This window comes from Heterodontus francisci, chromosome 45 (genome assembly GCF_036365525.1).
Source record: "Heterodontus francisci isolate sHetFra1 chromosome 45, sHetFra1.hap1, whole genome shotgun sequence".
NCBI lineage: Eukaryota > Metazoa > Chordata > Chondrichthyes > Heterodontiformes > Heterodontidae > Heterodontus > Heterodontus francisci.
In genome coordinates, this window is record NC_090415.1 from 369,206 (window position 1) to 396,974 (window position 27,769).

The 27,769-nt window shown below is 51.6% G+C and overlaps 2 protein-coding genes across 2 annotated transcripts; one reads left to right on the forward strand and one right to left on the reverse strand.

Moving 5' to 3' along the window:
* On the reverse strand, positions 1–1,986 carry LOC137356253 (max-binding protein MNT-like). Its single transcript, XM_068022126.1, has 2 exons — positions 1,568–1,986; positions 1–97 (listed from the first exon to the last, which is right to left on the reverse strand). The coding sequence occupies exons 1-2, from the start codon at positions 1,984–1,986 to the stop codon at positions 1–3; spliced, it is 516 nt and encodes a 171-aa protein (XP_067878227.1).
* LOC137356500 (zinc finger protein 585A-like) lies at positions 1,894–27,769 on the forward strand. The gene is made up of 2 exons (XM_068022388.1): positions 1,894–2,032; positions 24,368–27,769. The coding sequence occupies exons 1-2, from the start codon at positions 2,007–2,009 to the stop codon at positions 27,249–27,251; spliced, it is 2,910 nt and encodes a 969-aa protein (XP_067878489.1). The 5' UTR covers positions 1,894–2,006; the 3' UTR covers positions 27,252–27,769.

The following is a 27,769-nucleotide window of genomic DNA, read 5'->3' on the forward strand; positions in this document are numbered from 1 at the left end:
CTACAAGATGCACTGCAGCAACGCACCGAGACTCCTTTCAAATCCCTTTTTCATTGTAATGTCCAACTGAGCAGATAGTGGTTGGCTCGTGTTGCAGCTGTGTTTGGTGCGTAAATCATGCAACGGTTAAAGCCGTTCGATCCGCTGAGTTCGTGCCCGCTCTCTGCGAGAACAACTCACCAAGCCCCCTCCCTTGCCTTTTCCCCATAGCCCCGCAAACCTTTTTTCTTCAGATAAGCTATGATTAAATCTGCCTCCAGCACACTCTCAGGCTGTGCATTGTCGATAATTTGCCATTGAATGATGTTGAATTAGGTCTGTCAGCTGTGCCTCAGGTGGTAGCATTCTTGCCCCCGCGTCAATTCTCACTCCGGGACTGAAGCACAAAAATTAAGGCCGACGTGCCAGTGCTGCACTGCCAGAGTTTTGGGATGTTCTGAGGTGGGGAAAGGTGCTCGCAGAATGCAAGACTGTCATTAGTCACTGCCGCGTTGCAGAGAAATGCTAATCTCTGGACAGCAGGCGTCCACAAACAGCAATGAGACAAATGACGCAGAGGGTGTGCCGCCCGACTCCACCCCCTGCCTCAGCCCAGCTGGTCAGAGAGTTATACAGCGCAGGAACAGGCCCTTCAGCCCATCGTGTCTGTGCCGGCCACCAAGCACCTAACTATTCTAGTCCCATTTTCCAGCACCTTGCCTGTAGCCTTGTATGTTATGGCATTTCAAGTGCTCATCTAAATACTTCTGAAATGTTGTGAGGGTTCCTGCCTCTACCACCCCTTCAGGCAGTGTGTTCCAGATTCCAACCACCCTCTGGGTGAAAATTGTTTTCCTCAAATTCCCTCTAAACCTCTTGCCCCTTACCTTAAATCCAAGCCCCCTGGGTAATTACCCCTCCGCTAAGGGAAAAAGTTTCTTCCTATCTACCCTATCATTGCCCCTCATAATTTTGTATACCTCAATCAGGTCACCCCTCAGCCTTCTCTGCTCTAAGGAAAACAACCCTAGCCTTTCCAGTCTCTCTTCATAGCTGAAATGCTCCAGCCCAGGCAACATCCTGGAATATCTCCTCTGCACCCTCTCCAGTGCAATCACATCCTTCCTATAGTGTGGTGCCCAGAACTGTACACAGTACTCCAGCTGTGGCCTAACTAGTGTTTTATACAGCTCCATCATAACCTCCCTGCTCTTATATTCTATGCCTTGGCTAATAAAGTCAAGTATCCCATATGCCTTCCTAACCACCTTATCTACCTGTGCAGCTGCCTTCAGTGATCTATGGACAAGTACACCAAGGTCCCTCTGACCCTCTGTACTTCCTAGGGTCCTACCATCCATTGTATATTCCCTTGCCTTGTTAGTCCTCCCAAAATGCATCACCTCACACTTCTCAGGATTAAATCCCATTTGCCACAGCTCTGCCCATTTTACCAGCCCATCTCTATCATCCTGTAATCTAAGGCTTTCCTCCTCACTGTTCACCACACCGCCAGTTTCGAACTTACTCATCACACCTCCTCTATTCATGTCTAAATCATTAATGGTTGTTGTGAAAGGTGCTATACCAATGCAGGTGTGTGGAAAATGATGAATCGGGTGCAATCGCTCTGCCTGGGGAGGGGAGGGTCTGGTTGTCACGGCTGGAGCCGCAGACAGGGGCAGGAATGCGGGGTGGAGGGGAAGCCCGGGCCGGGGCGGGGCCGATGGCGGCCGCTTTACCCAGGCGGCCCCGCGCCCCAGAAAGCTCCCGATCAGCGGCAGCGGCGGGCGCCGGCGCATGCGCGGCGGGGGGGGGGGCGGAGCCGGCGCGGCGCGGGGGATTGTGGGCCGGCTGGCGGACTGAGCTGGCGCGCGGGGCCCGGGCGACCGTTACTGAGGCGGGAATCGGTGCGGGTGGGGGAGGGGGCGGAGGAGGTGGAGGGTCAGAGGTCAGACTGAGGGGAGGAGACAGCGACGACGACAACAACAACAACAACGCTTCCATGGCAACCGGGAGTCCCTGGGATGGCTGCTACCCATGACAACCCATTGTGAGTATTATGGGCTGTGGGGGAGGCAGGGGGAGGCAGCGGTGTCAGCATTTCCAGAGGGAGGGCACAGCAGCGTATGGTACCGGGATCGCCCTCGCCCGGTGTCGGGTAACGGAACGCCGGGATTGCCCGGGATCGCCCTTGCCTGGCGGCGGGTACTGGATCACCCGGGATCGCCCTCACCCAGCGGCGGGTACTGGAACGTCAGGATCGCCCTCGCCCGGCAGCGGGTACCAGAACGCCCGGGATCGCCCTCGCCCGGCAGCGGGTACTGGAACGTCGGGATCGCCCTCGCCCGGCGACAGGTACCGGATCGCCCAGGATCGCCCTCGCCCGGCGGCGGGTACCGGAACGCCCGGGATCGTCCCCTCCCAGCTGCGGGTCCTGGATCGCCCGGGATCGTCCCCGCCCGGCAGCGGGTACCGGATCGCCCGGGATCGTCCCCGCCCGGCAGCGGGTACCGGATCGCCCGGGATCGTCCCCGCCCGGCAGCGGGTACCGGATCGCCCGGGATCGTCCCCTCCCAGCTGCGGGTACCGGATCGCCCGGGATCGTCCCCGCCCGGCAGCGGGTACCGGATCGCCCGGGATCGTCCCCGCCCGGCAGCGGGTACCGGATCGCCCGGGATCGTCCCCTCCCAGCTGCGGGTACCGGATCGCCCGGGATCGTCCCCGCCCGGCAGCGGGTACCGGATCGCCCGGGATCGTCCCCGCCCGGCAGCGGGTACCGGATCGCCCGGGATCGTCCCCTCCCAGCTGCGGGTACCGGATCGCCCGGGATCGTCCCCGCCCGGCAGCGGGTACCGGATCGCCCGGGATCGTCCCCGCCCGGTAGCGGGTACCGGATCGCCCGGGATCGTCCCCGCCCGGCAGCGGGTACCGGATCGCCCGGGATCGTCCCCGCCCGGTAGCGGGTACCGGATCGCCCGGGATCGTCCCCGCCCGGTAGCGGGTGCCCCCGCCCCACCAACCTTCCCGGAAATGGGTGCGGGATCTTTCCCCAACCCAGAATCAGCGCGCTCGCCCCACCTCACCTCACCTCACCTCACCTCACATCTGGCCAACTCATCGCCGTCGATTCCGGCCACAGGTAGACGAGGGACAACCCCGGCAGACACCAGTCGTGAAATGAGATCACACTGCAAATGGAGCCGATGCTGGCGTGCAAACACCTATCCTCTCTCAATCCCTCTCTCAGTCCTGGCTTCTAGCGAGTTCTCTGGTGGGATGGTAGCATGTGGGATTGTGTTGCACTAAGGGGAGCGATGGCACGGTCGCTAAATTTGCAGATGACACAAAGATGGGCAGGAAAGTAGGTTGCGAAGAGGACATAAGGAGGTTGCAGACCGACATGGATAGGTTGAGTGAGTGGGCAAAAATCTGGCAGGTGGGGTATAATGTGCGAAAATGTGAAGTTGTTCACTTTGGCAGGAAGAACAAAAAAGCAGAGTATTACTTAAACGGAGAACGACTGCAGAACCCCGAGGTGCAGAGGGATCCAGGTGTTCTGGTGCAGGAGTCACAAAATGTTAGTTCGCAGGTACAGGAAGTCATAAAGGCGGCTAATGGAATGCAATCCTTTATTACGAGAGGAATCGAAAATAAAAGTAAGGGTGTCATGCTTCAGTTATGCAGGGCCATTGGTGAGACCACATCTGGAATACTGTGTGCAGTTTTGGTCTCCTTCTTTAAGGAAGGTTGTGAATGCGTTGGAGGCGGTTCAGAGGAGGTTTACTAGATTGATACCTGGAATGAGCGGGTTGTCTTATGGGGAAAGGTTGGACAGACTGGGCTTGTTTTCACTGGAGTTTTGAAGAGCGATGGGGAGACTTGATTGAAGTTTATAAGATCCTGAACGGTCTTGACAAGGTGGATGTGGAGAGGATGTTTCCTCTTGTGGGTGAGTCCAGAACTAGGGGGCACTGTTTTAAAATTAGGTGTCGCCCTTTTAGGACAGAGATGAGGAGAAATGTTTCTTTGGGATTCTCTGCCTCAAAAGGTGGCGGAGGGGGGGTCATTGAGTATTTGTAAGGCGGAGGGAGATAGATACTTGTTAGGGGAGGGAATCAAAGGTTATCTGGGGTAGATGAGAGCGTGGAATTTGAAACACAAATAGATCATTCATGATCTTTTTGAGTAGCATGAGGGGCTGAATGGCCTTCGCTTGCTCCTAATTCGTGCGTTCATATATTCCTTACTGGTGGAGGGCTTCTTGCCCTCTCACTTCTTATTTCCCTGTCACTAACACCCCATCTTTTTTCACTTTCCCATTTTCTATCTCTTCTGAAGGCATTGTTATGGAAGGACTTTCCTTGTGAAAAGGGTTTACGAGTAAGCTCATAGTCGTCTGCCATGGCTGCAGCTTCTCTCACCACTCTGCAGCTGGGTTTGCAGCCCCCCCTCAAACTCAAACTACTCTCCATTCTCAAGTGAATCTCCCTTTCCTTTCGAAGATCAAACTTACTGTCCTGTTTGTCCCTCTGCAATTTGCAGTTGCTGTTTTCCAAAAGCATCCGCATCTCTTTTTGCAACCGAATTTGAGCCAGGGCGAACGATTCGGACCTTTTCAGAGCCCATGCTTTCTTCTTCTGCGAAAGGGCTCGGTTGAAAATAGTGAGCGAAACCGGTCGCTGCTTCAGGTGTCTTTTCCATTTGCGTCAACGAGGCAAGTACCTGGGCAGCTGAGGTTTTAATTCTTAAATAATTAATCGTTTCAATTTGTTGGGGGCTATTTCTCCCTGTTCCACAAACTCTTCAGAAATAAATGTGGCAAACTATTCTGTTTCCCAGCAGCGAGGAGAAGGGAGGAGGAATACAGGAATGTTCAATTTTCCAACGTTTCGGACGTCAATTTTCTTCCCGGGAATGTGTTAGTTTACAGGGGGGTCTCCGGGAGTGTGTTAATATTTACAGGGGGTCTCCGGGAGTGTGTTAATATTTACAGGGGGTCTCCGGGAGTGTGTTAATATTTACAGGGGGTCTCTGGGAGTGTGTTAATATTTACAGGGGGTCTCCGGGAGTGTGTTAATATTTACAGTGGGGTCTCCGGGAGTGTGTTAATATTTACAGGGGGTCCCCGGGAGTGTGTTAATATTTACAGGGGGTCCCCGGGGGTGTGTTAATATTTACAGTGGGGTCTCCGGGAGTGTGTTAATATTTACAGGGGTTCTCCGGGAGTGTGTTAATATTTACAGGGGGTCTCTGGGAGTGTGTTAATATTTACAGGGGGTCCCCGGGAGTGTGTTAATATTTACAGGGGGTCTCTGGGAGTGTGTTAATATTTACAGGGGGTCCCCGGGAGCGTGTTAATATTTACAGTGGGGTCTCCGGGAGTGTGTTAATATTTACAGGCGGTCTCTGGGAGTGTGTTAATATTTACAGGGGGTCTCCGGGAGTGTGTTAATATTTACAGGGGGTCTCCGGGAGTGTGTTAATATTTACAGTGGGGTCTCCGGGAGTGTGTTAATATTTACAGGGGGTCTCTGGGAGTGTGTTAATATTTACAGGGGGTCTCCGGGAGTGTGTTAATATTTACAGTGGGGTCTCCGGGAGTGTGTTAATATTTACAGGGGGTCCCCGGGAGTGTGTTAATATTTACAGGGGGTCCCCGGGGGTGTGTTAATATTTACAGTGGGGTCTCCGGGAGTGTGTTAATATTTACAGGGGTTCTCCGGGAGTGTGTTAATATTTACAGGGGGTCCCCGGGGGTGTGTTAATATTTACAGTGGGGTCTCCGGGAGTGTGTTAATATTTACAGGGGTTCTCCGGGAGTGTGTTAATATTTACAGGGGGTCTCTGGGAGTGTGTTAATATTTACAGGGGGTCCCCGGGAGTGTGTTAATATTTACAGGGGGTCTCCGGGAGTGTGTTAATATTTACAGTGGGGTCTCCGGGAGTGTGTTAATATTTACAGGCGGTCTCTGGGAGTGTGTTAATATTTACAGGGGGTCTCCGGGAGTGTGTTAATATTTACAGGGGGTCTCCGGGAGTGTGTTAATATTTACAGTGGGGTCTCCGGGAGTGTGTTAATATTTACAGGGGGTCTCTGGGAGTGTGTTAATATTTACAGGGGGTCTCCGGGAGTGTGTTAATATTTACAGTGGGGTCTCCGGGAGTGTGTTAATATTTACAGGGGAGCCCCGGGAGTGTGTTAATATTTACAGGGGATCCCCGGGAGTGTGTTAATATTTACAGGGGTCTCCGGGAATGTGTTAATATTTACAGGGGGTCCCCGGGTGTGTGTTAATATTTACAAGGGGGTCTCCGGGAGTATGTGAATATTTACAGGGGATCCCCGGGAGTGTGTTAATATTTACAGGGGATCCCCGGGAGTGTGTTAATATTTACAGGGGAGTCCCCGGGTGTGTGTTAATATTTACAGGGGGATCCCCGGGAGTGTGTTAATATTTACAGGGGGGTCTCCAGGAGTGTGTTAATATTTACAGGGGGACTCCGGGAGTGTGTTAATATTTACAGGGGGGTCTCCAGGAGTGTGTTAATATTTACAGGGGGTCTCCAGGAGTGAGTTAATATTTACAGGGGGACTCCGGGTGTGTGTTAATATTTACAGGGGGGTCTCCGGGAGCGTGTTAATATTTACAGGGAGGTCTCCAGGAATGTGTTAATATTTACAGGGGGTCCCTGGGGGTGTGTTAATATTTACAGTGGGGTCTCCGGGAGTGAGTTAATATTTACAGGGGGGTCTCCGGAAGTGTGTTAATATTTACAGGGGGTCTCTGGGAGTGTGTTAATATTTACAAGGGGGTCTCCGGGAGTGTGTTAATATTTACAGGGGAGCCCCGGGAGTGTGTTAATATTTACAGGGGATCCCCGGGAGTGTGTTAATATTTACAGGGGTCTCCGGGAATGTGTTAATATTTACAGGGGGTCCCCGGGTGTGTGTTAATATTTACAAGGGGGTCTCCGGGAGTATGTGAATATTTACAGGGGGTCCCCGGGAGTGTGTTAATATTTACAGGGGAGTCCCCGGGTGTGTGTTAATATTTACAGGGGGATCCCCGGGAGTGTGTTAATATTTACAGGGGGGTCTCCAGGAGTGTGTTAATATTTACAGGGGGACTCCGGGAGTGTGTTAATATTTACAGGGGGGTCTCCAGGAGTGTGTTAATATTTACAGGGGGACTCCGGGTGTGTGTTAATATTTACAGGGGGGTCTCCAGGAGTGTGTTAATATTTACAGGGGGTCCCCGGGAGTTTGTTAATATTTACAGGGGGATCTCCGGGAATGTGTTAATATTTACAGGGGGTCTCCAGGAGTGTGTTAATATTTACAGGGGGTCCCCAGGAGTTTGTTAATATTTACAGGGAGTCTCCGGGAATCTGTTAATATTTACAGTGGGGTCTCCGGGAGTGTGTTAATATTTACAGGGGGGTCTCCGGGAATGTGTTAATATTTACAGGGGGTCTCCGGGAATCTGTTAATATTTACAGTGGGGTCTCCGGGAGTGTGTTAATATTTACAGGGGGGTCTCCGGGAATGTGTTAATATTTACAGGGGGTCTCCGGGAATGTGTTCATATTTACAGGGGGTCTCCAGGAGTGTGTTAATATTTACAGGGGGTCCCCGGGAGTTTGTTAATATTTACAGGGGGTCTCCGGGAATGTGTTCAGATTTACAGGGGGTCTCCAGGAATGTGTTAATATTTACAGGGGGTCTCCGGGAGTGTGTTAATATTTACAGGGGGGTCTCCGGGAGTGTGTTAATATTTACAGGGGGGTCCCCGTGATTGTATTAATATTTACAGGGGGTGTCCGGGAATGTGTTAATATTCACAGGGGGTCTCCGGGAGTGTGTTTATATTTACAGGGGGGTCTCCGGGAATGTGTTAATATTTACAGGGGGTCCCCGGGAGTGTGTTGATATTTACAGGGGGTCTCCGGGAATATGTTAATATTTACAGGGGGTCTCCGGGTGTGTGTTAATATTTACAGGGGGTCCCCAGGAGTGTGTTAATATTTACAGTGGGTCTCCGGGAATGTGTTGATATTTTCAGGGGGTCTCCGGGAATGTGTTAATATTTACAGGGTTCTCTGGGTGTGTGTTAATATTTACAGGGGGTCTCCGGGAATGTGTTAATATTTTCAGGGGGTCTCCGGGTGTGTGTTAATATTTACAGGGGGTCCCCGGGTGTGTGTTAATATTTACAGAGCGTCCCCGGGAGTGTGTTAATATTTACAGGGGTCTCCGGGAATCTGTTAATATTTACAGGGGGGTCTCCGGGAGTGTGTTAATATTTACAGGGGGGTCTCCGGGAGTGTGTTCATATTTACAGGGAGTCCCCAGGAGTGTGTTAATATTTACAGGGGATCCCCGGGAGTTTGTTAATATTTACAGGGCTGTCTCCGGGAGTGTGTTAATATTTACAGGGGGTCTCTGGGAATATGTTAATATTTACAGGGGGGTCTCCGGGCATGTGTTAATATTTACAGGGGGTCTCAGGGTGTGTGTTAATATTTACAGGGGGTCTCCGTGTGTGTTAATATTTACAGTGGGTCCCCGGGAGTGTGTTAATATTTACAGGGGGGTCTCCGTGATTGTGTTAATATTTACAGGGGGTCTCCGGGTGTGTGTTAATATTTACAGGGGGTCCCCGGGAGTGTGTGAATATTTACAGGGGGAGTCCGGGAATGTGTTAATATTTACAGGGGGTCTCCGGGTGTGTGTTAATATTTACAGGGGGTCCCCGGGTGTGTGTTAATATTTACAGGGGGTCCCCAGGAGTGTGTTAATATTTACAGTGGGTCTCCGGGAATGTGTTGATATTTTCAGGGGGTCTCCGGGAATGTGTTAATATTTACAGGGTTCTCTGGGTGTGTGTTAATATTTACAGGGGGTCTCCGGGAATGTGTTAATATTTTCAGGGGGTCTCCGGGTGTGTGTTAATATTTACAGGGGGTCCCCGGGTGTGTGTTAATATTTACAGAGCGTCCCCGGGAGTGTGTTAATATTTACAGGGGTCTCCGGGAATCTGTTAATATTTACAGGGGGGTCTCCGGGAGTGTGTTAATATTTACAGGGGGGTCTCCGGGAGTGTGTTCATATTTACAGGGAGTCCCCAGGAGTGTGTTAATATTTACAGGGGATCCCCGGGAGTTTGTTAATATTTACAGGGCTGTCTCCGGGAGTGTGTTAATATTTACAGGGGGTCTCTGGGAATATGTTAATATTTACAGGGGGGTCTCCGGGCATGTGTTAATATTTACAGGGGGTCTCAGGGTGTGTGTTAATATTTACAGGGGGTCTCCGTGTGTGTTAATATTTACAGTGGGTCCCCGGGAGTGTGTTAATATTTACAGGGGGGTCTCCGTGATTGTGTTAATATTTACAGGGGGTCTCCGGGTGTGTGTTAATATTTACAGGGGGTCCCCGGGAGTGTGTGAATATTTACAGGGGGAGTCCGGGAATGTGTTAATATTTACAGGGGGTCTCCGGGAATGTGTTAATATTTACAGGGGGTCTCCGGGAGTGTGTTAATATTTACAGGGGGATCTCCGGGAGTGTGTTAATATTTACAGGGGGATCCCCGGGAGTGTGTTAATATTTACAGGGGGTCTCCGGGAGTGTGTTAATATTTACAGGGGGGTCTCCAGGAGTGTGTTAATATTTACAGGGGGGGTCCCCGGGAGTGTGTTAATATTTACAGGGGGTGTCTCCGGGAGTGTGTTAATATTTACAGGGGGGACTCCGGGAGTGTGTTAATATTTACAGGGGGGTCTCCAGGAGTGTGTTAATATTTACAGGGGGACTCCGGGTGTGTGTTAATATTTACAGGGGGGTCTCCAGGAGTGTGTTAATATTTACAGGGGGTCCCCGGGAGTTTGTTAATATTTACAGGGAGTCTCCGGGAATCTGTTAATATTTACAGTGGGGTCTCCGGGAGTGTGTTAATATTTACAGGGGGGTCTCCGGGAATCTGTTAATATTTACAGTGGGGTCTCTGGGAGTGTGTTAATATTTACAGGGGGGTCTCCGGGAATGTGTTAATATTTACAGGGGGTCTCCGGGAATGTGTTCATATTTACAGGGGGTCTCCAGGAGTGTGTTAATATTTACAGGGGGTCCCCGGGAGTTTGTTAATATTTACAGGGGGACTCCGGGAATGTGTTCATATTTACAGGGGGTCTCCAGGAGTGTGTTAATATTTACAGGGGGTCCCCGGGAGTTTGTTAATATTTACAGGGGGGTCTCCGGGAGTGTGTTAATATTTACAGGGAGTCTCCGGGAATCTGTTAATATTTACAGTGGGGTCTCCGGGAGTATGTTAATATTTACAGGGGGGTCTCTGGGAATCTGTTAATATTTACAGTGGGGTCTCCGGGAGTGTGTTAATATTTACAGGGGGGTCTCCGGGAATGTGTTAATATTTACAGGGGGTCTCCGGGAATGTGTTCATATTTACAGGGGGTCTCCAGGAGTGTGTTAATATTTACAGGGGGTCCCCGGGAGTTTGTTAATATTTACAGGGGGACTCCGGGAATGTGTTCATATTTACAGGGGGTCTCCAGGAGTGTGTTAATATTTACAGGGGGTCCCCGGGAGTTTGTTAATATTTACAGGGGGGTCTCCGGGAGTGTGTTAATATTTACAGGGGGTCTCTGGGAATATGTTAATATTTACAGGGGGTCTCCGGGAATGTGTTCATATTTACAGGGGGTCTCCGGGAGTGTGTTAATATTTACAGGGGGGTCTCTGGGAGTGTGTTAATATTTACAGGGGGACTCCGGGAGTCGGTTAATATTTACAGGGGGTCCCCGGGACTGTGTTAATATTTACAGGGGGTCTCCGGGAATGTGTTAATATTTACAGGGGGGTCTCTGGGAGTGTGTTAATATTTACAGGGGGACTCCGGGAGTGTGTTAATATTTACAGGGGGACTCCGGGAGTGTGTTAATATTTACAGGGGGTCCCCGGGAGTGTGTTAATATTTACAGGGGGGTCCCCGTGATTGTATTAATATTTACAGGGGGTGTCCGGGAATGTGTTAATATTCACAGGGGGTCTCCGGGAGTGTGTTTATATTTACAGGGGGTCTCCGGGAATATGTTAATATTTACAGGGGGTCTCCGGGTGTGTGTTAATATTTACAGGGGGTCCCCAGGAGTGTGTTAATATTTACAGTGGGTCTCCGGGAATGTGTTCATATTTACAGGGGGGTCTCCGGCTGTGTGTTGATATTTTCAGGGGGTCTCCGGGAATGTGTTAATATTTACAGGGTTCTCTGGGTGTGTGTTAATATTTACAGGGGGGTCTCCGGGGGTGTGTTAATATTTACAGGGGGTCTCCGGGAATGTGTTAATATTTTCAGGGGGTCTCCGGGTGTGTGTTAATATTTACAGGGGGTCCCCGGGTGTGTGTTAATATTTACAGAGCGTCCCCGGGAGTGTGTTAATATTTACAGAGCGTCCCCGGGAGTGTGTTAATATTTACAGGGGTCTCCGGGAATCTGTTAATATTTACAGGGGGGTCTCCAGGAGTGTGTTAATATTTACAGGGGGTCCCCGGGAGTTTGTTAATATTTACAGGGCTGTCTCCGGGAGTGTGTTAATATTTACAGGGGGTCTCTGGGAATGTGTTAATATTTACAGGGGGTCTCCGGGAATGCGTTCATATTTACAGGGGGTCTCCGGGCATGTGTTGATATTTACAGGGGGTCTCCGGGAATGTGTTAATATTTACAGGGGGTCTCAGGGTGTGTGTTAATATTTACAGGGGGTCTCCGTGTGTGTTAATATTTACAGTGGGTCCCCGGGAGTGTGTTAATATTTACAGGGGGGTCTCCGTGATTGTGTTAATATTTACAGGGGGTCTCCGGGTGTGTGTTAATATTTACAGGGGGTCCCCGGGAGTGTGTTAATATTTACAGGGGGGTCTCCGTGATTGTGTTAATATTTGCAGGGGGTGTCCGGGAATGTGTTAATATTTACAGGGGGTCTCCGGGAATGTGTTAATATTTACAGGGGGTCTCCGGGAGTGTGTTAATATTTACAGGGGGATCTCCGGGAGTGTGTTAATATTTACAGGGGGTCCCCGGGAGTGTGTTAATATTTACAGGGGGATCTCCGGGAGTGTGTTAATATTTACAGGGGGTCCCCGGGAGTGTGTTAATATTTACAGGGGGGTCTCCGTGATTGTGTTAATATTTGCAGGGGGTGTCCGGGAATGTGCTAATATTCACAGGGGGGTCTCCGGGAGTGTGTGAATATTTACAGGGGGGTCTCCGGGAATGTGTTCTTATTTACAGGGGGGGTCTCCGGGAGTGTGTTAATATTTCCAGGGTGTCTCCGGGAGTGTGTGAATATTTACAGGGGGTCTCCGGGAGTGTGTTAATATTTACAGGGGGTGCCCAGGAGTATGTTAATATTTACAGGGGGTCTCTGGGAATGTGTTAATATTTACAGGGGGGTCACTGGGTATGTGTTCATATTTACAGGGCGTCTCCGGGAGTGTGTTAATATTTACAGGGGGTCTCCGGGCATGTGTTAATATTTACAGGGTGTCTCCGGGAGTGTGTTAATATTTACAGGGGATCCCCGGGAGTGTGTTAATATTTACAGGTGGGTCTCCGGGAATGTGTTAATATTTACAGGGCGTCCCCGGGAGTGTCTTAATATTTACAGGGCGTCCCCGGGAGTGTCTTAATATTTACAGGGGGTCTCCAGGAGTGTGTCAATATTTACAGTGGGTCCGCGGGAGTTTGTTAATATTTACAGGGGGGTCTCCGGGAGTGTGTTAATATTTACAGGGGGTCCCCGGGAGTGTGTTAATATTTACAGGGCGTCCCCGGGAGTGTCTTAATATTTACAGGGCGTCCCCGGGAGTGTCTTAATATTTACAGGGGGTCTCCAGGAGTGTGTCAATATTTACAGTGGGTCCGCGGGAGTTTGTTAATCTTTACAGGGGGGTCTCCGGGAGTGTGTTAATATTTACAGGGGGTTTCTGCGAATATGATAATATTTACAGGGGGGACTCCGGGAATGTGTTCATATTTACAGGGGGTCTCCGGGAGTGTGTTAATATTTACAGGGGGCACTCCGGGCATGTGTTGATATTTTCAGGGGGTCTCCGGGAATGTGTTAATATTTACAGGGGGTTTCAGGGTGTGTGTTAATATTTACAGGGGGTCTCCGGGTGTGTGTTAATATTTACAGGGGGTCCCCGGGAGTGTGTTAATATTTAAAGGGGGGTCTAGGTGATTGTGTTAATATTTACGGGGGGTCTCCGGGAGTGTGTTAATATTTACAGGGGGGTCTCCGGGAATGTGTTAATATTTACAGGGGGTCTCCGGGAATGTGTTCATATTTACAGGGGGGGGCTCCGGCTGTGTGTTAATATTTACAGGGGGTCTCCGGGAATGTGTTAATATTTACAGGGGGTCCCTGGGTGTGTGTTAATATTTACAGAGGGTCTCCGGGTGTGTGTTAATATTTACAGGGGGTCCCCGGGAATCTGTTAATATTTACAGGGGGGTCTCCGGGAGTGTGTTAATATTTGCAGGGGGGTCTCCGGGAATGTGTTAATATTTACAGGGGGGTCTCTGGGAGTGTGTTAATATTTACAGGGGGACTCCGGGAGTGTGTTAATATTTACAGGGGGACTCCGGGAGTGTGTGAATATTTACAGGGGGTCCCCGGGAGTGTGTTAATATTTACAGGGGGGTCCCCGTGATTGTATTAATATTTACAGGGGGTGTCCGGGAATGTGTTAATATTCACAGGGGGTCTCCGGGAGTGTGTTTATATTTACAGGGGGGTCTCCGGGAATGTGTTAATATTTACAGGGGGTCCCCGGGAGTGTGTTGATATTTACAGTGGGTCTCCGGGTGTGTGTTAATATTTACAGGGGGTCTCCGGGTGTGTGTTAATATTTACAGGGGGTCCCCAGGAGTGTGTTAATATTTACAGTGGGTCTCCGGGAATGTGTTCATATTTACAGGGGGGTCTCCGGCTGTGTGTTGATATTTTCAGGGGGTCTCCGGGAATGTGTTAATATTTACAGGGTTCTCTGGGTGTGTGTTAATATTTACAGGGGGGTCTCCGGGGGTGTGTTAATATTTACAGGGGGTCTCCGGGAATGTGTTAATATTTTCAGGGGGTCTCCGGGTGTGTGTTAATATTTACAGGGGGTCCCCGGGTGTGTGTTAATATTTACAGATCGTCCCCGGGAGTGTGTTAATATTTACAGGGTCTCCGGGAATCTGTTAATATTTACAGGGGGGTCTCCAGGAGTGTGTTAATATTTACAGGGGGTCCCCGGGAGTTTGTTAATATTTACAGGGCTGTCTCCGGGAGTGTGTTAATATTTACAGGGGGTCTCTGGGAATGTGTTAATATTTACAGGGGGTCTCCGGGAATGCGTTCATATTTACAGGGGGTCTCCGGGCATGTGTTGATATTTACAGGGGGTCTCCGGGAATGTGTTAATATTTACAGGGGGTCTCAGCGTGTGTGTTAATATTTACAGGGGGTCTCCGTGTGTGTTAATATTTACAGTGGGTCCCCGGGAGTGTGTTAATATTTACAGGGGGGTCTCCGTGATTGTGTTAATATTTACAGGGGGTCTCCGGGTGTGTGTTAATATTTACAGGGGGTCCCCGGGAGTGTGTTAATATTTACAGGGGGGTCTCCGTGATTGTGTTAATATTTGCAGGGGGTGTCCGGGAATGTGTTAATATTTACAGGGGGTCTCCGGGAATGTGTTAATATTTACAGGGGGTCTCCGGGAGTGTGTTAATATTTACAGGGGGATCTCCAGGAGTGTGTTAATATTTACAGGGGGTCCCCGGGAGTGTGTTAATATTTACAGGGGGATCTCCGGGAGTGTGTTAATATTTACAGGGGGTCCCCGGGAGTGTGTTAATATTTACAGGGGGGTCTCCGTGATTGTGTTAATATTTGCAGGGGGTGTCCGGGAATGTGCTAATATTCACAGGGGGGTCTCCGGGAGTGAGTTAATATTTACAGGGGGGTCTCCGGGAATGTGTTCTTATTTACAGGGGGGGTCTCCGGGAGTGTGTTAATATTTCCAGGGTGTCTCCGGGAGTGTGTGAATATTTACAGGGGGTCTCCGGGAGTGTGTTAATATTTACAGGGGGTCTCTGGGAGTGTGTTAATATTTACATGGGGTCTCCGGGAGTGTGTTAATATTTACAGGGGGTCCCCGGGAGTGTGTTAATATTTACAGGGGGTCTCTGGGAGTGTGTTAATATTTACAGGGTGTCCCCGGGTGTGTGTTAATATTTACAGGGGGATCCCCGGGAGTGTGTGAATATTTCCAGGGGAGTCCCGGGGAGTCTGTTAATATTTAAGGGGGTTCCCCGGGAGCGTGTTAATATTTTCAGGGGGGTCTCCGGGAGTGTGTTAATATTTACAGGGGGGGTCTCCGGGAGTGTGTTAATATTTACAGGGGGTGCCCAGGAGTATGTTAATATTTACAGGGGGTCTCTGGGAATGTGTTAATATTTACAGGGGGGTCTCTGGGAATGTGTTCATATGTACAGGGCGTCTCCGGGAGTGTGTTAATATTTACAGGGGGTCTCCGGGCATGTGTTAATATTTACAGGGGGTCTCCGGGTGTGTGTTAATATTTACAGGGGATCCCCGGGAGTGTGTTAATATTTACAGGTGGGTCTCCGGGAGTGTGTTATTATTTACAGGGGGTCCCCGGGAGTGTGTTAATATTTACAGGGGGTCTCCAGGAGTGTGTCAATATTTACAGTGGGTCCGCGGGAGTTTGTTAATATTTACAGGGGGGTCTCCGGGAGTGTGTTAATATTTACAGGGGGTTTCTGCGAATATGATAATATTTACAGGGGGGACTCCGGGAATGTGTTCATATTTACAGGGGGTCTCCGGGAGTGTGTTAATATTTACAGGGGGCACTCCGGGCATGTGTTGATATTTTCAGGGGGTCTCCGGGAATGTGTTAATATTTACAGGGGGTTTCAGGGTGTGTGTTAATATTTACAGGGGGTCTCCGGGTGTGTGTTAATATTTACAGGGGGTCCCCGGGAGTGTGTTAATATTTAAAGGGGGGTCTACGTGATTGTGTTAATATTTACGGGGGGTCTCCGGGAGTGTGTTAATATTTACAGGGGGGTCTCCGGGAATGTGTTAATATTTACAGGGGGTCTCCGGGAATGTGTTCATATTTACAGGGGGGGGCTCCGGCTGTGTGTTAATATTTACAGGGGGTCTCCGGGAATGTGTTCATATTTACAGGGGGGTTTCTGGTCGTGTATTAATATTTACAGGGAGTCCCCGGGAGTGTGTTAATATTTATAGGGGGGTCTCCGGGAGTTGGTTAATATTTACAGGGGGGTCTCCGGAAATGTGTTAATATTTACAGGGGGTCCCTGGGTGTGTGTTAATATTTACAGAGGGTCTCCGGGAGTGTGTTAATATTTACAGGGGGGTCCCCGGGAGTGTGTTAATATTTACAGGGGGATCTCCGGGAGTGTGTTAATATTTACAGGGGGGTCTCCGGGAGTGTGTTAATATTTACAGGGGGTCCCCGGGAGTGTGTTAATATTTACAGGGGGTCTCCGGGAATCTGTTAATATTTACAGGGGGGTCTCCGGGAGTGTGTTAATATTTGCAGGGGGGTCTCCAGGAATGTGTTAATATTTACAGGGGGTCTGCAGGAATGTGTTCATATTTACAGGGGTGTCCCCGGAATGTGTTAATATTTACAGGGGGGTCTCTGGGAGCGTGTTAATATTTACAGGGTGGTATCCGAGAATGTGTTCATATTTACAGGGGGGTCTCCGGGAATGTGTTAATATTTACATGGGGGTCTCCGGGAATATGTTAATATTTACAGGGGGGTCTCCGGGAATGTGTTAATATTTGCAGGGGGTCAGCGGAAATGTGTTAATATTTACAGGTGGGTCTCCGGGAATGTGTTAATATTTACAGGGGGTCAGCGGGAATGTGTTAATATTTACAGGTGGGTCTCCGGGAATGTGTTAATATTTGCAGGGGGTCAGCGGGAATGTGTTAATATTTACAGGGGGTCAGCGGGAACGTATTAATATTTACAGGTGGGTCTCCGGGAATGTGTTAATATTTGCAGGGGGTCAGCGAGAATGTGTTAATATTTACAGGTGGGTCTCCGGGAATGTGTTAATATTTACAGGGGGGTCTCCGGGAATGTGTTAATATTTGCAGGGGGTCAGCGGGAATGTGTTAATATTTACAGGTGGGTCTCCGGGAGTGTGTTAATATTTTCTGGGGGTCTCCGGGTGTGTGTTAATATTTACAGGGGGTACCCGGGAGTGTGTTAATATTTACAGGGGGGTCTCCGGGAGTGTGTTAATATTCACAGGGGGTCTCCGGGAATGTGTTAATATTTACAGAGGGTCTCCGGGTGTGTGTTAATATTTACAGGGGGTCTCCGGGTGTGTGTTAATATTTACAGGGGGTCCCCGGGAATGTGCTAATATTTACAGGGGGTCTCCGGGAATGTGTTCATATTTACAGGGGGTCTCCGGGAGTGTGTCAATATTTACAGGGGGTGGTCTCCGTGAGTGTGTTAATATTTACAGGGGTGTCCCCAGGAGTGTGTTAATATTTACAGGGGGGTCTCCGGAGTGTGTTAATATTTACAGGGGTGTCCCCAGGAGTGTGTTAATATTTACAGGGGGTCTCCGGGTGTATGTTAATATTTACAGGGGTGTCTCCGGGTGTGTGTTAATATTTACAGGGGGTCCCCGGGAGTGTGTTAATATTTACAGGGTGTCTCCGGGAATGTGTTCATATTTTCAGGGGTGTCTCCGGGAGTGTGTTAATATTTACAGGGGGGTCTCCGGGTGTGTGTTAATATTTACAGGTGGACCCTGGGAGTGTGTTAATATTTACACGGGTGTCCCCGGGAGTGTGTTAATATTTACAGGGGGGTCTCTGGTAGTGTGTTAATATTTACAGGAGGGTTTCCGAGAATGTGTTAATATTTACAGGGGGTCTCCGGGAATGTGTTAATATTTACAGGGGGGTCTCCGGGAATGTGTTAATATTTACTGGGGGTCTCCGGGAATGTGTTAATATTTGCAGGGGGTCAGCGGGAATGTGTTAATATTTACAGCTGGGTCTCCGGAAATGTGTTAATATTTACAGGGGGTCTCCGGGAATGTGTTAATATTTTCTGGGGGTCTCCGGGTGTGTGTTAATATTTACAGGGGGGGACTCCGGGAGTGTGTTAATATTTACAGGGGGTCCGCGGGTGTGTGTTAATATTTACAGGGGGTCTCCGGGACTGTGTTAATATTTACAGGGGGTCTCCGGGAATGTGTTAATATTTACAGAGGGTCTCCGGGTGTGTGTTAATATTTACAGGGGGTCCGCGGGTGTGTGTTAATATTTACAGGGGGTCTCCGGGACTGTGTTAATATTTACAGGGGGTCTCCGGGAATGTGTTAATATTTACAGAGGGTCTCCGGGTGTGTGTTAATATTTACAGGGGGTCTCCGGGAATGTGTTAATATTTACAGGGAGTCTCCGGGAATGTGTTCATATTTACAGGGGGTCTCCGGGAATGTGTTAATATTTACAGGGAGTCTCCGGGAATGTGTTCATATTTACAGGGGGTCTCCGGGAGTGTGCTAATATTTACAGGGTGTCTCCGGCTGTGTGTTAATATTCACATGGGGTCTCCGGGAGTGTGTTAATATTTACTGGGGTCTCCGGGAATGTGTTAATATTTACAGGGGGGTCTCCGGGAGTGTGTTAATATTTACTGGGGTCTCCTGGAATGTGTTAATATTTACTGGGGTCACGGGAATGTTTTAATATTTACAGGGGGGTCTCCGGGAGTGTGTTATTATTAACAGGGGGGTCTCCGGGTGTGTGTTAATATTTACAGGGAGTCCCCGGGAGTGTGTTAATATTTACAGGGGTGTCCCCGGGAGTGTGTTAATATTTACAGGGGGTCCCCGGGAGTGTGTTAATATTTACAGGGGTGTCCCCGGGAGTGTGTTAATATTTACAGGGGGTCTCCCGGAGTGTGTTAATATTTACAGCGGGGTATCCGGGAGTGTGTTAATATTTACAGGGAGTCCGCGGGAGTGTGTTAATATTTACAGGGTGTCCCCGGGAGTGTGTTAATATTTACAGGGTGTCCCCGGGAGTGTGTTAATATTTACAGGGGGTCTTTGGGAGTGTGTTAATATTTACTGGGGGTCTCCGGGAGTCTGGTAATATTTACAGGGGGGGGGTCTCCTGAGTGTGTGTTAATATTTACAGGGGGTCCCCGGGAGTGTGTTAATATTTACAGGGGGGTCTCTGGAGTATATTAATAATTACAGGGGGTCTCCGGGTATGTGTTAATATTTACAGGGGGGTCTCCGGATGTGTGTTAATATTTACAGGGGGTCTCCGGGTGTGTGTTAATATTTACAGGGGGTCGCCGGGAATCTGTTAATATATACAGTGGGGTCTCCGGGACTGTGTTAATATATACAGTGGGGTCTCCGGGACTGTGTTAATATTTACAGGGGGGGTCTCCGGGAATGTGTTAATATTTGCATGGGGTCTCCGGGAATGTGTTCATATTTACAGGGGTGTCTCCAGGAGTGTGTTAATATATACAGGGGGGTCTCCGGGTGTGTGTTAATATTTACAGGGTGTCCCCGGAATGTGTTAATATTTACAGGGGTGTCCCCGGGAGTGTGTTAATATTTACAGGGGGGTCTCTGGGTGTGTGTTAATATTTACAGGGGGTCTCCGGGAGTGTGTTAATATTTACAGTGGGGGTCTCCGGGAGTGTGTTAATATTTACAGGGAGGTCTCCGGGAGTGTGTTAATATTTATGGGGGGGTCTCCAGGAATGTGTTAATATTTAAGGGGGTTCCCCGGGTGTGTGTTAATATTTACAGGGGGTCTCCGGGAGTGTGTTAATATTTACAGGGGGGGGTCTCCGGGAGTGTGTTAATATTTACAGGGAGGTCTCCGGGAGTGTGTTAATATTTGTGGGGGGGTCTCCCGGAATGTGTTAATATTTACAGGGGGTACCCGGGAGTGTGTTAATATTGACAGGGTGTCTCCGGGAATGTGTTAATATTTACAGGGGGGTCTCCGGGAATGTGTTAATATTTACTGGGGGTCTCCGGGAATGTGTTAATATTTACAGGGGGGTCTCCGGGAGTGTGTTAATATTTACAGGTGGGTCTCCGGGAATGTGTTAATATTTACAGAGGGTCTCCGGGTGTGTGTTAATATTTACAGGGGGGTCTCCGGGAGTGTGTTAATATTTACAGGTGGGTCTCCGGGAATGTGTTAATATTTACAGAGGGTCTCCGGGTGTGTGTTAATATTTACAGGGGGTCTCCGGGTAGGTGTTAATATTTACAGGGGGTCCCCGGGAGTGTGTTAATATTTACAGGGGGTCTCCGAGAATCTGTTAATATATACAGGGGGGTCTCCGGGACTGTGTTAATATTTCCAGGGGGGTCTCCGGGAATGTGTTAATATTTACAGGGGTGTGCCCGGGAGTGTGTTAATATTTACAGGGGGGTCTCTGGGAGTGTGTTATTATTTACAGGGGGGTCTCCGAGAATGTGTTACTATTTACAGGGGGGTCTCCGGGAAGGTGTTAATATTTACAGGGGGGTCTCCGGGAATGTGTTAATATTTACAGGGGGTACCCGGGAGTGTGTTAATATTTACAGGGGGTCTCCGGGAATGTGTTAATATTTACCGGGGGGTCTCCGGGAATGTGTTAATATTTACTGGGGGTCTCCGGGAATGTGTTAATATTTGCAGGGGGTCAGCGGGAATGTGTTAATATTTACAGCTGGGTCTCCGGAAATGTGTTAATATTTACAGGGGGTCTCTGGGAATGTGTTAATATTTTCTGGGGGTCTCCGGGTGTGTGTTAATATTTACAGGGGGTCCGCGGGTGTGTGTTAATATTTACAGGGGGTCTCCGGGACTGTGTTAAGATTTACAGGGGGTCTCCGGGAATGTGTTAATATTTACAGAGGGTCTCCGGGTGTGTGTTAATATTTACAGGGGGTCTCCGGGAATGTGTTAATATTTACAGAGGGTCTCCGGGTGTGTGTTAATATTTACAGGGGGTCTCCGGGTGTGTGTTAATATTTACAGGGGGTGGTCTCCGTGTTTGTGTTAATATTTTCAGGGGTGTCCCCGGGAGTGTGTTAATATTTACAGGGGGTCTCCGGGAATGTGTTAATATTTACAGGGGTGTCCCCGGGAGTGTGTTAATATTTACAGGGGGTCCCCGGGAGTGTGTTATTATTAACAGGGGGGTCTCCAGGAATGTGTTAATATTTACAGGGGTGTCCCCGGGAGTGTGTTAATATTTACAGGGGGTCTCCGGGAGTGTGTTATTATTAACAGGGGGGTCTCCGGGTGTGTGTTAATATTTACAGGGGTGTCCCCGGGAATGTGTTAATATTTACAGGGGGTCTCCGGGAGTGTGTTATTATTAACAGGGGGGTCTCCGGGTGTGTGTTAATATTTACAGGGAGTCCCCGGGAGTGTGTTAATATTTACAGGGGTGTCCCCGGGAGTGTGTTAATATTTACAGGGGGTCCCTGGGAGTGTGTTAATATTTACAGGGGTGTCCCCGGGAGTGTGTTAATATTTACAGGGGTGTCCCCGGGAGTGTGTTAATATTTACAGGGGGGTCTCCGGGAGTGTGTTAATATTTACAGGGAGTCCGCGGGAGTGTGTTAATATTTACAGGGTGTCCCCGGGAGTGTGTTAATATTTACAGGGGGTCCCCGGGAGTGTGTTCATATTTACAGGGTGTCCCCGGGAGTGTGTTAATATTTACAGGGTGTCCCCGGGAGTGTGTTAATATTTACAGGGGGTCTTTGGGAGTGTGTTAATATTTACTGGGGGTCTCCGGGAGTCTGGTAATATTTACAGGGGGGGGGTCTCCTGAGTGTGTGTTAATATTTACAGGGGGTCCCCGGGAGTGTGTTAATATTTACAGGGGTTTCTCTGGAGTATATTAATAATTACAGGGGGTCTCCGGGTATGTGTTAATATTTACAGGGGGGTCTCCGGGTGTGTGTTAATATTTACAGGGGGTCTCCGGGTGTGTGTTAATATTTACAGGGGGTCTCCGGGTGTGTGTTAATATTTACAGTGGGGTCTCCGGGACTGTGTTAATATTTACAGGGGGTCTCCGGGAATCTGTTAATATATACAGTGGGGTCTCCGGGACTGTGTTAATATTTACAGGGGGTCTCCGGGAATCTGTTAATATATACAGTGGGGTCTCCGGGACTGTGTTAATATTTACAGGGGGTCTCCGGGAATCTGTTAATATATACAGTGGGGTCTCCGGGACTGTGTTAATATTTACAGGGGGGGTCTCCGGGAGTGTGTTAATATTTGCATGGGGTCTCCGGGAATGTGTTCATATTTACAGGGGTGTCTCCGGGAGTGTGTTAATATATACAGGGGGGTCTCCGGGTGTGTGTTAATATTTACAGGGTGTCCCCGGAATGTGTTAATATTTACAGGGGTGTCCCCGGGAGTGTGTTAATATTTACAGGGGGTCTCCGGGAGTGTGTTAATTTTTACAGGGGGGGTCTCCGGGAGTGTGTTAATATTTACAGTGGGGGTCTCCGGGAGTGTGTTAATATTTACAGGGAGGTCTCCGGGAGTGTGTTAATATTTATGGGGGGGTCTCCGGGAATGTGTTAATATTTAAGGGGGTTCCCCGGGTGTGTGTTAATATTTACAGGGGGTCTCCGGGAGTGTGTTAATATTTACAGGGAGGTCTCCGGGAGTGTGTTAATATTTACAGGGGGTCTCCGGGAGTGTGTTAATATATACAGGGGGGTCTCCGGGTGTGTGTTAATATTTACAGGGTGTCCCCGGAATGTGTTAATATTTACAGGGGTGTCCCCGGGAGTGTGTTAATATTTACAGGGGGGTCTCTGGGTGTGTGTTAATATTTACAGGGGGTCTCCGGGAGTGTGTTAATTTTTACAGGGGGGGTCTCCGGGAGTGTGTTAATATTTACAGTGGGGGTCTCCGGGAGTGTGTTAATATTTACAGGGAGGTCTCCGGGAGTGTGTTAATATTTATGGGGGGGTCTCCGGGAATGTGTTAATATTTAAGGGGGTTCCCCGGGTGTGTGTTAATATTTACAGGGGGTCTCCGGGAGTGTGTTAATATTTACAGGGAGGTCTCCGGGAGTGTGTTAATATTTGTAGGGGGGGTCTCCCGGAATGTATTAATATTTACAGGGGGGTCTCCGGGAATGTGTTAATATTTACAGGGGGGTCTCCGGGAATGTGTTAATATTTACAGGTGGGTCTCCGGGAATGTGTTAATATTTACAGGGGGGTCTCCGGGAGTGTGTTAATATTTACAGGGGGTCTCTGGGAGTGTGTTAATATTTACAGGGTGTCTCCGGGAATGTGTTAATATTTACAGGGGGGTCTCCGGGAATGTGTTAATATTTACTGGGGGTCTCCGGGAATGTGTTAATATTTACAGAGGGTCTCCGGGAGTGTGTTAATATTTACAGGGTGTCTCCGGGAATGTGTTAATATTTACAGGGGGGTCTCCGGGAATGTGTTAATATTTACTGGGGGTCTCCGGGAATGTGTTAATATTTACAGGTGGGTCTCCGGGAATGTGTTAATATTTACAGAGGGTCTCCGGGTGTGTGTTAATATTTACAGCGGGTCTCCGAGAATCTGTTAATATATACAGGGGGGTCTCCGGGACTGTGTTAATATTTCCAGGGGGGTCTCCGGGAATGTGTTAATATTTACATGGGGGTCTCCGAGAATGTGTTAATATTTACAGGCGTGTGCCCGGGAGTGTGTTAATATTTACAGGGGTGTCTCTGGGAGTGTGTTATTATTTACAGCGGGGTCTCCGAGAATGTGTTACTATTTACAGGGGGGTCTCCGGGAAGGTGTTAATATTTCCAGGGGGGTCTCCGGGAATGTGTTAATATTTACAGGGGGGTCTCTGGGAGTGTGTTAATATTTACAGGGGGGGGTCTCCGGGAGTGTGTTATTATTTACAGGGGGTCTCCGGAGTATATTAATATTTACAGGGGGTCTCCGGGTGTGTGTTAATTTTTACAGGGGGGTCTCCGGGAGTGTGTTAATATTTACAGGGGAGTCTCCGGGTGTGTGTTAATATTTACAGAGGGGTCTCCGGGAGTGTGTTAATATTTACAGGGGGGTCTTCCGGAGTGTGTTAATATTTACAGGGGGGTCTCCGGGAATGTGTTAATATTTACAGGGGGGTCTCCGGGAATGTGTTAATATTTACAGAGGGGTCTCCTGGAATGTGTTAATATTTATGGGTCTTTTTTGTTTTGCAGATTTCCCTGTAACGTGCCGAAAATGGAGATCGAGGCCTGGAAGTCTGAACCTGTGGAACCTGCGGCTGTGATGCCAGTTGCCGACAGTCCAGCCACTGCTCTGGAGCTGCCCTCGGTCCCAGGCCGACCTCACCGCTGCCTGTCTTGCCCCAGGTCCTTCCGTTATCCGTCGCAGTTGAAGTTGCACCAGCGGACCCACTTGCGCGAGAAGACGTTCAGGTGCCCGGACTGCCCCGAGCATTTCGCCTCCCGGCATGGCCTTTCCCGTCACCGCCAAGTGCACCAGGACCCAGGCCCCTGGCGCTGCGTGGTCTGCGCCAAGGAGTTCGCCAAGGCCCGCTCGCTGGCTGACCATCGGCGGCTGCACACGGCCGAGCGGCCTTACCGCTGCAGCCTGTGTGGCAAGGCCTTCCTGTACCCATCGCAGCTCGCCAAGCACCGCCAGGCGCACACTGGCGAGCGGCCCTGCAAGTGCCCCGTCTGCGGCAAGGGCTTCTCCGTCTCCTCGGTGCTGCAGCGGCACCAGCTGATCCACACGGGCGAGAGGCCGCACCAGTGCCCCGACTGCGGCAAGGCCTTCACGCAGTCCTCGCACCTGAAGACCCACCGGCGGCTGCACACCGGCGAGAGGCCGTTTGCCTGCAGCCTGTGCGGCACCGCCTTCCGGGCAGCCTCCACTCTGGCCAAGCACCAGCTGGCGCACGCCCGGCCGGGCCCCCACCGCTGCGGCTCCTGCGGCAAAGAGTTCGCCCGCCTGGACTCGCTGCGGGCACACGAGCGGGCGCACTCGGCCCCCGCCAAGGCCCTGCAGTGCCGCCTGTGTGAGCGGCGCTTCCCCTACCCGTCGCTGCTGCGGGCGCACGAGCGGGCGCACGGCGGAGGCCTGCCTCGGGCCTACCAGTGCAGCTTCTGCCCGCGGGCTTTCCCCTACCCCTCGCAGCTGGCCATGCACCGGCGCATGCACACCGGGGAGAGGCCCTTCCGCTGCGGCCTGTGTGGGAAAGGCTTCACCGTCCCCTCCAAGCTGCGCTCGCACCAGCACGTCCACACGGGCGACAAGCCCTTCAAGTGCACGGCCTGCGGCAAAGGCTTCACCCAGTCCTCGGCCCTCCTGCGGCACCAGCACATCCACACCGGCGAACGGCTGTACCGCTGCGGCGAGTGCGGGCGCTCCTTCAGCCAGTCCTCCCACCTCAAGGCCCACCAGAGGACGCACGGGGCGGCGGCCGGGGAGTCGGGGGGACGCCCCCCGCAGGCGCCGGCCGAGGGCGGCCCCTTCATCTGCACGGCCTGCGGCAAGGGCTTCAGCCGCTTCCGATCGGTGGCAGCCCACCGTTGCTGCCAGGGCAGCCAGCCGGCCGTGCACCAGTGCGGTTTCTGCCCGCGGGCTTTCCGCTACCCGTCGCAGCTGACTCTCCACCAGCGGGTCCACACCGGCGAGCGCCCCTTCCCCTGCAGCCTGTGCGGGAAAGGCTTCTCCGTCCCCTCCAAGCTGAGGGCCCACCAGCTCACCCACACCGGCGAGCGGCCCTTCCGCTGCACCCTCTGCAGTAAGGGCTTCACCCAGTCCTCGGCCCTGCTCCGCCACCAGCACACCCACACGGGCGAGGGGAGGTCCCACCCCTGCGGTGGCTGCGGCCGGCCCTTCCGCTGGCTGGCCCACCTGCGGGCCCACCAGCGGGCGCCGGGGAGCCTGTGCGGGCAGGCCGAGGTCCCGGAGGAGCGGCCCTGCGCCTGCCCGCACTGCCCCAAGCGCTTCCGCTACCCGTCGCAGCTGGCGCTGCACCAGGCCGTGCACACGGGCGAGCGGCCCTACCCCTGCGGCCTCTGCGGCCGGGCCTTTGCCTCCTCCTCCAAGCTGGGGGCCCACCAGAGGCTGCGGCACGGGCCTGGGGGCGGGGCCTCGGCCGGGGACAGGCCCAGGAGGCAGGAGAGGGCTCAGGGTCAGGGCCCCGGGGAGGGCCGGGGCCCCCGCACCCACCAGTGCCAGTTCTGCCCCAAGCACTTCCTCTACCCGTCCCGCCTGGCCCTGCACCAGCGGGTCCACACGGGCGAGCGGCCCTTCCGCTGTGGCCTTTGCGGAAAAGGCTTCTCCGTCTCCTCGGCCCTGCTCCGGCACCGGCTGATCCACGCCGGCGAGAGGCCCTACGAGTGCAACCTGTGTGGCAAGGCTTTCACCCAGTCCTCCCACCTCAAGACTCACCGGCGGGTGCACTCTCGGCCCAGGCCCCAGGCCTCCTTCCAGTGCGAGGAGTGTGGCAAAGCCTTCCGGGCTCAGAGCAGCCTGCTGAAGCACCAGGGCTCCCACCGCGAGGCCTCAGGCCCGGGCAAGTCCCGTCGGCGGAGGCTACAGCCTGGGGAGAGACCGCACCAGTGCCCGGTCTGCCCCAAGGCGTTCCGTTACCCCTCCCAGCTCCGGGCGCACCAGAGGGCCCACGCTGGGGGCAGAGCCTCAGGCGAGGCGGGGGAGGGGGTTGCCGACCGCCGGCCCCCTAAGCCCGAGCACCAGTGCCCGCTCTGCCACAAGCTCTTCCGCTACCCGTCGCAGGCTGCCAAGCACCAGCTGGCCCACACGGGCGAGCGGCCTTGTGTGTGCACCCTCTGCGGGAAGTCCTTCGCTGTCTCATCCGCTCTCCGCCGTCACCGGCTCATCCACACCGGTGAGAGACCCTACCGCTGTGCCGAGTGCGGCCGGGCCTTCACCCAGTCCTCTCACCTCAAGACCCACCGACAGAGGGTCCACCAGCAGCCCGGGCACAGGCCCAGTCCCAGGACCGGGCCCCAGGCTCAGCCCTGCCTCCCACCGAGCACAGCCTCTGGGGAGCATCCCCCTTCCCTCCCCAGAGACTCTGACAGGCCTCTTCCCACTGCCCCGTCACCGTAGTATCACCAGCCTGGCCGGAACATGGGGTTAATATTGGTCCTAGTTGGGGGGTGGGGGGGGCGCAGGGAATGGGGAGGGAGGGAAGGGTGGGTGCCGGGCCTGTGTCTCCCACTTTAGGTCCGGCTCCATTTTCGATCCCGAATATCAGGCCCGACGTGTGTCACGGTTGCTGGGTGCCATAGGTGATGCCACCCCAAGGCGAATTTCCGCACACTTTCCGCCCTCCCCCGCCACCGCTCTCCCCCAACCCCGGGCTTTGGGGAAAAGGGAGGTGGATCACCTGGGACCCTTTTCCCCTGCCCCGAAACTCCCTCCAACCTCCCAGACTAGAGGCCCCGCTGTAGAGGCTGGACGGTCAAGGCAAGGGATCGAGGCTGGACGGTCAAGGCAAGGGGCCGAGGCTGGACGGTCAAGGCAAGGGATCGAGGCTGGACGGTCAACACAAGGGATCGAGGCTGGACGGTCAAGGCAAGGGATCGAGGCTGGACGGTCAACACAAGGGATAGAGGCTGGACGGT

Coding starts and splice junctions, on each gene's coding strand:
- LOC137356253 (XM_068022126.1), bottom strand. CDS start 1,986: ATGGAAGCGTTGTTGTTGTTGTTGTCGTCGTCGCTGTCTCCTCCCCTC. Junction 98..1,567: donor TTTTCCACACACCTGCATTG/GTATAGCACCTT, acceptor CACCAAACACAG/CTGCAACACGAGCCAACCAC.
- LOC137356500 (XM_068022388.1), top strand. CDS start 2,007: ATGGCTGCTACCCATGACAACCCATT. Junction 2,033..24,367: donor GCTACCCATGACAACCCATT/GTGAGTATTATG, acceptor TTTGTTTTGCAG/ATTTCCCTGTAACGTGCCGA.